This window comes from Necator americanus, chromosome II (genome assembly GCF_031761385.1).
Source record: "Necator americanus strain Aroian chromosome II, whole genome shotgun sequence".
Taxonomy (NCBI): domain Eukaryota; kingdom Metazoa; phylum Nematoda; class Chromadorea; order Rhabditida; family Ancylostomatidae; genus Necator; species Necator americanus.
The window spans coordinates 36,431,068-36,441,386 of NC_087372.1; the positions used below are offsets into that span (position 1 = coordinate 36,431,068).

Below are 10,319 nucleotides of genomic sequence, written 5' to 3' on the forward strand. Positions count from 1 at the left end.
TGCAAGAGCAGAAAAAATCAATAATAGAAAATCAATAATGAAAATGAAGATGAAGATGATGATGATGTTCTTGTGTTTTACACGTTCATCACAAATCAAGTGTTGTGCTCGATAACTTTTCTGGAATTTCCGGAATTTTCCGCTTTTTTCTGTTAGTTATCTAAATTAATGACTAGTAAAGCAACGTTCCTGGTTAGCTAGAAGAGTTAAGCCCGGTTGGCAACATGGTGAGAACTGCGGTGATTATTATCTCCGAAAAAAAATCGATAAATCAATATTGCCTCAAGGGTGGATGGCCTCTTCGAGGCTAAAGAAATGAAAAAAAAGGTTAGATCTGTTCCACTGGTGGAAGTTAGAGACGCAGAGGAGACGCATGCATGCTAAATTTTAAAAATTCCCCCGAATTTTCTTAAATTTCATGAATTCAACAGCGGAACAAATAACCTAGATGACGTCACCGATTATTGATTAGCTGCAGAGACGATGCGCAGAGACGCAGAGAATGCACCACGGAGCAGACATCCAGAGCACAAACAGAAATCAATAGCAAAAACGTCGCGTGATGAGACCAAAAATGTAATCGATTATCCGTTATTCACCCTGATTCAGGGCGATGTGCTTAGTTCATTAACTCCGGTGGTGGATTGTAGATAGTTTTCTCCTTGTAGTAAACTTCTTCATGTTCTTTGTCGCAGATCAATAACAAGGAGGCACCAAATGTGAACAAAGTGGCGCCCCAGGCAAGACCGTAGGACCAGTCAACCTGGAAATGGTAATTTTATCTATTTTATTCCTTTCAAATCCATACATTCAAATTCCCACGAGTACATATACGACTAGGAAAACCGTGCCGCACTTTGCGTAATGTACAGCCTCCTAGATCCTAGCAGATTCCAGCTGACGTATGTCAACGGTTACGCTAATAAAATAAATCAGACGACTATTTCAAAATTTACTCTCCAGAAATAAAAATAAAAATAAAAATAAAGTTGAATAGAAGCTAATATCTTGGTTGATACAGGTGAAACTATGCGGCTGTTTGGGAAATGACCCGCCCCTTATCACGAAAAAAATAATCAGTAGGACTAGAAAAATGAGTGAATAAAGTAGTACGTGATCAAAAGGTCAAAGTAAATTTATTGAAAGCCAGGAGTGTTACAGCAACAAAATGGGAGACTGCTCAAAAACTCAATGGGGGTCCCTGACGCAATATGCGGCATGGTTACTGTCGAGAAAAAAACAAGTGAATTTGGACGAGAAACTATTGTTTAAAAATTCGTCAGGAAAAAAAATCCAGGAAATAAAGAAAAAGGAATGAGAACGAAGAAAATTGTATCAAGTAAGCAGACTATTAAGGAGACTACAGTACTGCTAATTTACCTATTAACCTATTTACATATTTATTTCGTTATTTACTTGTTTACTTGTTTGTTTTTGAAAAAATAGGTGAATGATAGAGTTCCGATGAGTCGTTGAAAAATCAACACCCACCTCCCAATCTCTCCTTGATCCGTACTCCTTCATTTTCACGTAGAAACACGCCGGAAACACAATCAACGCGGTCAATTCCAGAAGGACTGAAAATCGATATTATTGAATTTATTGATCGTCCAGTGGATTCAAAGTTGATGGAGAAACACCGCCTACGAATATCACTTTCGTTACAGTAATCAACCTTACAGTTTGGAGATTTTTTTCCATAAAAAGGCGAGGATGAAAGAAAAGTTTCTCCGGCACAGAAGAATTTTGGCGGAAATTCCAGGAAAGTATCCGTCTTTTCGTTCGTTGAATGAGATTTCCTCATGAAATTTTAGTTCGTATGCTGCTTCCCAACCGAATTTACAGCTAAGCGCAGCAAGTATCTGTTTGAACCTCCACAAGAAGAAAATTCCCGAGAATTCGCTTAAAAATGCTTTTATCCCATGTAAATTTCCATAGACTACAGTGCAGAACCAGGTTTTCCAGTCAGGACCGCAAATCATTCCAAATTTTCGTTTCAGCTAGGATTCAGCGCTCTTTTGCAACCACATCAGTGTTATCCATGGTCAGTTGGCGTGGGCAGCACCGTCGCGCGGGGGATCTCAGCTCTAAACAACCACTTCAGGAGCCGGCACCGTTGTTTGCCATGGAACGAACCTCTTAACTACATACCATACCATACCATACTCGTTTAAAGGATACGGTAAACAGTCGGTAAGGGGTCGGGGTTATTTGTTTGTCTATTTACCTGCAAGTATAGCTAAGTAGGTGGCGAACTTGTAGAAGATGTACTTCCGTCGAATGTCGGACTTGCTGAGACCGCAAATGTTCAGGAAAAATGCCACTGCGGTGAAAATCAACGCGATAATCATCAGTGCGGCAACCGCTTTGATGTAGCCTAAATTTCATAGCAAATAAATTTTTGTAGCTGAAAAATTTCACATCAAATATAATACATTAATACCTACTAAATAAATAAATTTTGCAAAAAAAAAAACAAAAAAATCACTAGTTCTTATGAGTTAGTTCAAATTCACTACCCAACCACTCCCAATAGCATTGAATTCAATGAACGTTGATAGAAACTTCGAGAAAAGAGAACTAAGCGCGAGTATACAAAAATAAATCCTGAAATCTTTCAGGAATGAGGGAAAATCATACAAGAATAAAGGAACAAATCCATTAAGAAGAGGAACAAATCTTTAATTTAAAAATGAGGAAGCAGAATAAAATCAGTGGCTTTTCTTCATTAATTGGATGATTTTTATTTGCAAAGAAAAATAAATAAATAAGGATAAATGGACGTATACGTTTACGTACGATAAAAGAAAATAATGTAAAAATAATGACTATGTACGTAAATACGTAGAACTTTCGTATGAATGAATAAATCTTGGAAAAGAAAAATTAATGCGACATGCTTTCTATCGGAATTTCCTGTAAATTAATACTGAAAGAATTCAGGAGTTAGTTTTTTTCTGCTATCTTTGTAAATATTTGGATATACACCTAATCATGATAATGATAATTATATGTATATTGATTATTAGACGATTTTTTGTTTACATTTTTATTGTGCTATTTTATATTCATCCAATTTTTTACCTGGATGTTTTATTCTATTTTTTTTATTATAATGCACCTCTTTCATTTGGAAAAGAAGTGGTTTTGATTTCAAATAGCCTGGAAATATTTCCCGGTACTGGTCATATTTCAAGTTATTTTATTTTTTTCAGATTTAATTTCGTTTTCTGGTTCTAATGAAGTAAGATGAAGAATGTTTATAGGTCTTTGCATGAGCACCAGTTCACCGACTTAAAAAAAAAACTTTGAAATTTCTCTTAAAACCCGAAATTCTGCGCTTCCTATCCATATTTTGTCATATTTATTTGCATTTTTTGCAGTCGTTGTGCAGCTTTTTACAGGATTCTAATTAAAAATTCAATTATTTCAGTTATTCAATATTCAATAATAAAATAATAATAAATATTCAATATTCAATAATAAAATAATTTCAATTATTCAATATTATTCAATAATTTAAGCTAATTCAAAAATACTTCCTAATATAATGATGATATAATTTTTGTTGTCTTCATTTCACGTTCCAGTTACCGTAACACATAACTGAAAAGTGACTTTGAAATTAATTCGGTCTTCATAAACCTTTTGAAGAGTTTTAGAAGCAGCAAAGCTGTCCGCCTCCTCACGTCGTCCTTTAAAAGAATTTCAACGATTTCGCCCTTTCAATGGCAGTTTGTGCCAGTTGTCCTTTGCCGGCCGGGCATCGGCACCACTAACACCTCTGAGTTCGTCGATGCAGTTGTTCGGCCGGTCGGCCGGCCGGCCACAACGGCTCCTTCAAACAAACGCAATATTTGCTCGTTTACATTTCTCAGCGACCAGTAACCTTGTAGACGAAGAGGGAATGAGAGGGAGAGAGTTCAATTGCTTGGCCTAGCTCGTCTCTCTGAAAACCATTCGTGCACAGAATATTCGATTGATCATTCGGGGACCGAATCCGAAAAACAGGACACGATATTTTCCGCGGATGGATTCATTGCTTTGTCAATTTCATGAAGAAAGAGACTAAATATATAAAAATATCTTAATGTATTCTATTAGTCTATCTACGAGATCTATCTGTTTAGATGGAACCTTTCTAATGGATGGAAATGATAAATGAACTAAACGATTCTTATATTCTAATAATCTCCTCTGGATATTTTGAAATTTGTCACTTTAAACTCTTTTTTTTAGGAAAATTCAAACACAGTCATTCCAAAATCACAGATATTACACAATTCATTAGTTTTCAGCCTGACGTTTGAGCTTTTTCCCCGTCTTCGGAGGCATAAAGAGAGCCAATGGGGAAAATTGAAGATGGGAAAAATTTTACGTTTATTCCGTCAAAAGTCCTAATATTTCTTTCTCCTAAGGTGAAATCTGGAAAAATTCCTAATAAAAATATAAGCGAAAGACGGATCTACATTTTTCAGGGGGAAAATCTAAAAAATTACATTTCTGCTAAGAATAACATAGCAAAGATATGAAGTACATATACATGAAGTATATAGGTGGATTAATGAAAATTTGAAAATTCCCTCAATTGATCTACTTATCTGCATGGAAAAAAATTTGCAGAGAAATTTCTAAAAACTTAAATTTATCGAGTTATGAGTAAACAAAGTAAACATGGAGAATACTTATCTACATAAAAAAAGCTCACTGGAAAGTTTTTAAAATCCTAAATTTTTCTGGTAATAAGAGGTAGAGAGATTAATTGAAGAAATTTCCTGCTGGATTTTTCACCTTTTTCGGTTTGACGTAGACATTTAATCAAAGTTATTAGTTGAGTTCAATTTAATATTTCGCGTTAGTTGAATTATTCCCCCTACAGATTTAATTTAATTCTCATTTTGAGCCGGCTCGATGAAAAGACTGAGGAGGTTGCTGCAAAACTGGAAAACGGATGGATTTGCTTTAGCCGTTCATATTTTCGTTTATTTCGTGGTTTCTAGAAATTTCTTCCGTATTTTTGCTTATTTTTGAAATTAAATTTGCCTGATCAGGATTTCCACGTCACGATCATGTATCGATTCCCGTTCAGTAGCTGATCTATGTCAATAAATGTACATTTTAAATTACGTTTATTTATTAATTAAATCATTAGTTATTATTAAACTAAATAAGTTATTAAATTATTACAACGTTTTTAAAAAAAAATCAAGTTTCGGTGTAACGAACGAATAGAAGTAAGTGAAACTTCGATAATTTCTCTGAATCGAAAAGAATTTCGTTATTTCTAGGGACTTTTTTTCCAAAATTTTCGAAAAAAAAGTTTCTCAAATACACTGAGTATCACATACGCAATCCTCTAAAAATAATATGATGTGTAACATGTGTAATGTAAAAGAATAGGGGCTGCCGGAACGGCTCAGATGCGAGATCTGTCGGTCCCATTTCCCAATTGAAAAAAAAATCCCCTTTCACCTTATCCCAATGCCGACAACAAAAAAAAGCACCTGAACGGCTGAAATTGAATAAATTTTCCACGTCAAAGCAACTGCAAAGCGCACATGTGAACCCACAAAAAATTATCCTGCAACGAACGGTAAAAATGAAGAATGAAGTATCTCCAGTGATTTCTTGGAAAATAATTTTTCCAAAAATTACGAAGTCTAGAAAATGATTAATGATGCTTCAGTGTAAACAAAAGAAAAAAGGAAAAGCTTAATTTATATGATGGCTGGACCAGACCAGATGTTGCTGATATGAATTTTTCATTTACACTCAAAAGTACTATATAAATATAAATATATAAATATATATATGAAAATAATATAATAATGCATAAAAGATTGAAGAGTAGTCATTCACTATGTCCTAACATTTGAAAACGAAGTTCAGTTAAAAAAAAAAGAAAAAAAAAACGAAAAATAATACCAGAAATAAGCAGGAAATCGTAGAAACGTTATATAAATTCCCCTATATTATGTTATTGTCGAAATTTTGAAGAAAAAACACATGAGAAATTAAAAACTCCGAAAAAATTTATAAGAAATTAGAAACTTCAACACTATGTATGTATGTAATTGAGAGCAGCACATTGGCAGCACTAAGCGAGCAATTCATTGATGAACCCACTAAGCTAGCCGCCTACTTTTACGTTGAAAACGATGCTGAACAGAAAAAACGGAAAGAAAATTGCGGATTTTTCCTTTTTGCAAGAAAAACGAGCTCGTTTTTTTTCCGTGAAAATGCGCTTAGAAATCAGTTTCTGATCAGGATACAACAGAAATAGCAATTTTTTCGTCGGAAAAATCATTCCAAAAAAAGAAAAAAAGAAAAAGAAGCGCTGTAAATCCAAAAGAAACGCTATAAATCCAGAAATTATTATTATTACTAACTAATTATTTGAGGCAATGTATTTAATTATTTAAGGCATTTTTTCTAAGGTATTATTTTATTAATTATTTAAGGCAATTATGAAAAATTCAAGCATTTTTCCCGGATAACAAAATATGTTTTTCTTTTTTCTCATGAGTTGAGATGATCTGAGATCAGAATGATCAATGAAAATGGAAAATTTTTTTCTAGCTCGCAGATTTTTCGCCGAGGACAACTGATCCCTGTCTTCTCGGACACAAAAGAAAATCTCGGAATCACTCACCACTATCTCTAGCCGGTGCATGACATTTTCCGGGTAGTGGAGCTTCCCGAAGTGGAGCTGCATGTGACGGCTCACTGGATGATGTACATTCCAGGAACAGTCCAGTCCGGAAGGAGCCTTGAAAAATTGCGAGGCGAGTTTTTTTTTCTCGGAAATTTCCGCATTTCACCTCCTGCTACAAACACCACTTTACTAGAGACCGTGAAAGTTACCGTAGTCGAGGTTGTGCCGCTCGAAACCAATTGTTTTTTTTTTGTATGAAACTCATTCATTTTTTTCAAAATGTACTTTCAAAACAAGCAGAACACAATTTCCAATCCCAACTTAGTTACGGATACGGTAACTTCGAATGTCTGCAATACGGCTGAAAAAAATTCAAACCTGAACGCAGCCACCATGTTGAACAGAGTGAAACTATGGAGAGCGCTATGGCGATGCATAGGCAGATTAGTGAGATCACCTGAAAAAAAACCTGAATTTATCCATTTAAGTTTAAAACTTTAAAAAAACTATTCACTTCAATTTTAAACTATTTAAAACTAAAAAAAAAACTCTGAAACGTATAAAAAACTTTTTATATGTTTCAAAGCAGTTGTTATTGGTGCAGGATATGTTCATTGGAGCATGTTTTCCACGCCTGATTTATTCCAAATTCAAAAAAATCCAGTTCGTAAAATGAAGGCAATCTCAGGGGATTTAGCTACGAAGCGCTTCGGACAAAGTGAACGAGCTAGTTCTGTCCTTTAAATCTTGAAACCTACTCAATTTACGGATTCCTGGACTCTACCTCTTATTCGCTTGTGAATTATTCTGACGAGACTTTAAAAAGCTATTTTGATTCAGCATTCTTAAAGGGACCCACCTCTTGATGTTGAAAATTTCCCGTTAATTTTAGTAATCTATGCAAAAATGGCTTCTATGCTTGTTTTCAGGTCAAATGGGCAAGCGAGAACAAGCGACAAACGACATTTAGCGACAAACGCTGATATCCCCGTTTTTTTCGATTTTGAATTTCAAATAATGTACGTGTCAGCAAAAACCGCAGAAATTCCTCAGCTAACAAAATGATAGCTTAGAAGATATACTTTCGCTTGCTTGGTTACGGTGTGTCCGATAGTACGTGATTGCAGACATTAGATCTTCGGAATTTTCTACAGAGGCTATGGTATGTCCTAACAGCTAGCATTTCCCCTCCATAACACCATCTCCTTTTCCAGCATTTTCCAGAAACGCTCCCTCAGTTTTTTTTTTTTGCAGCCGAAATAATCTCGTAAGCTTTCTCAACTAAGCCAGAATAAGTAGATACAGTAGTTCTGAATGCGTGCAATTTCGCGTCGACGAATTCCTTTGATTCATTTGACTGGAATATTTTGTTATTCAATGAGCACTTGAATGCGAGAGCGGCATCATAAAATACTGAGTAGGATTTATTGTGCGGAAAAAGCAGCATCGACGAGCAGCATTCAGAAGCAAAGAACATTTTTCACTCTACCGTAATCCTTATTGCAAATTTTAATGCGATGAGACACACATAAAAATTCTGCAGGAGATATACTATGTGCAGAATGATGTCGGTTTCTAACTTTACCTATCGATTTCTTTGTTTCCACAGACAAAAATCCATACAAAAAATCAATAAATCCACTGAACACTGCCATAAAACACTAATAAATATATAATAATGTAAAAATATTAATAAAACACATAACATTGAGAGTTAATGACAGTTTATTTATTATTTTCTCCCAAAAATAAAAGTATTTTTATTATGATGAGATGTATTCACTTATTTATGAATCCATTAAATTGAGAAAACCAAAAAAAAATTAAGTACAATAAGTAAAAATTTCCTGCAAAGAACGGAAAGACATTTCTGAATTACCAAAAATCTGAGAGTGATTTGGACTGCAAAATCAAAAAAATATAGGCGAACATAGAGATTCGATTGAATCTTGAAAACGCGGGGGAAAAGATAAAAATAAAAATTTATATGGTTCACATGCATTTTTGCGATTAATTTTATTTCCTCAAATTAGAAAAGAATTTAAAAATCGCAGGAAGAATAAGGTGTTTGGTTGGATTTGGAAAGAGAAAACGCATAGAAATTCTTAAGTTCACGTGTAAACCTATGAAATTTCCAAGACAAAAACAACGGAGAAATTTGCTGTTCCTTTGAAAAAATAACTATTCATCAAGGAGCAAGGAATTCTAAATTTTTTACAAGAGCAGAAAAAAAAAATGAAAAAACGAGACATTAGATCAAAATTTCTTTTTCTACTCTATATCCTTTTTCCATTTCACATTTCATTATTACCCTATAGATTTTCCAGAATTTTCTTGAGTTTCGAACATTCTCGAACACAACCAGAAACCATCCGATGATCGCATAATCTCCGGTTGTATAGCGCGTTCTCAATACGTTGCCATAACGTCAGCAACCAGACAAAGGCAGGTTTATCTCGGACAAGTTGACAGCAATTTACGGATTATGTCCGAGGTCGTAAAGTTGGATAAAGTGCACGCGAGAAGAGGGAGAGCGCAAAGAGAGTGAGCCGAAATCCTCCGTTTGGTGTAGAAATAGAAAAAGGGAGGAAAATGGAATCATAAAGATCATAGAGGAGCACTGAGGGAAATTTCATTCGAATTCCCATGTTTTTTTCTTTTTTTTAGCAATTTTTATTTTAACTAATTAATCCACTATTAGTTCGAATGTTCTTTTGTCTTGAAACCTCGACATATTCTGTCTGTGTTTTGTTAGTGTGCCTGCGAGGTTTTTAGATGGAACCTTTATTTTTTAAATCTATTATTTTTAATCTATTATTTTTAATCCACTATTTTTTGCAGCAGCGATTTTTCAAACAGCTCACTTCCTCAAAAAGGAAAGAAACGAGACGTTCTCGAAAAAAAAGCAAAAAAGAAAGAAAAAAAAAGCAAACAAAAATATTTTTTAAAAAAGCAACGCTCCTCAGTCAATGTACTATCCGAACTATTCCATAATAAAGCAAATTTCTGGTGATTTCATAGAAATTCTCCTGATGATAAGAAGAAATTGGGGAATCCCCGGAGGCAAAATACGTTTCAGTGTAAGCGGGAACGGGAAGGACAAAAATTGATTGCGCGTCGTCTCTCCGTCCTCACTTCAGCCATGAATTCGAAGGAAAAGTAATATGCTATTATTTATTTATTTATTTATTTATTTAAAAAAGGGAAACGTCTTCAAGAAAAAAAACAAAAACCCACCTTTAATGGTCGGACAACGCTAACCGTTTCTATCGTTGTCGTTTGAGTAGCGGCCATGGCCCCTGAAAAAGTGATGCAAATTAATCCATGAAATTTCTAGAAATTTCTTCAAACAGTTATCCGAGTAAAAATCACAGCTAATCGAAATAGAGAAGGAAAAAATAGTCGGAAAAGAAAAACTGCCAAGAAACGACAAGAAGCCATGATGAACGACATGAAGTCTGCAAAAAAAAACCTGGACGGTATAGAAAAAGAGATGAGAAGGAGAAGAAAAATTCCTAAAAACGGAAAAATTCGTAAGAATGCGAATGAGAAATGCGAATGCAATTTAGTGAAAATAGAATCGATTATCCGCATCTACTGATCTCGAAAAAATCGATAATATGATAAGCGTCTTTCAGAGAGAACATACGGAGATGGAAGCCCA

The 10,319-nt window shown here is 34.6% G+C and overlaps 1 protein-coding gene across 1 annotated transcript; it reads right to left on the minus strand.

The window, feature by feature from the left end:
- Window positions 1-619: 619 nt before the first annotated feature.
- Window positions 620-9,949, minus strand: RB195_020576 (uncharacterized protein; the record flags this gene model as incomplete). Its single annotated transcript, XM_064188936.1, has 6 exons — window positions 620-763; window positions 1,492-1,577; window positions 2,228-2,377; window positions 6,653-6,769; window positions 7,034-7,112; window positions 9,893-9,949. 6 exons carry the CDS (start codon window positions 9,947-9,949, stop codon window positions 620-622), a joined length of 633 nt encoding a protein of 210 aa, XP_064044817.1.
- Window positions 9,950-10,319: the final 370 nt, after the last annotated feature.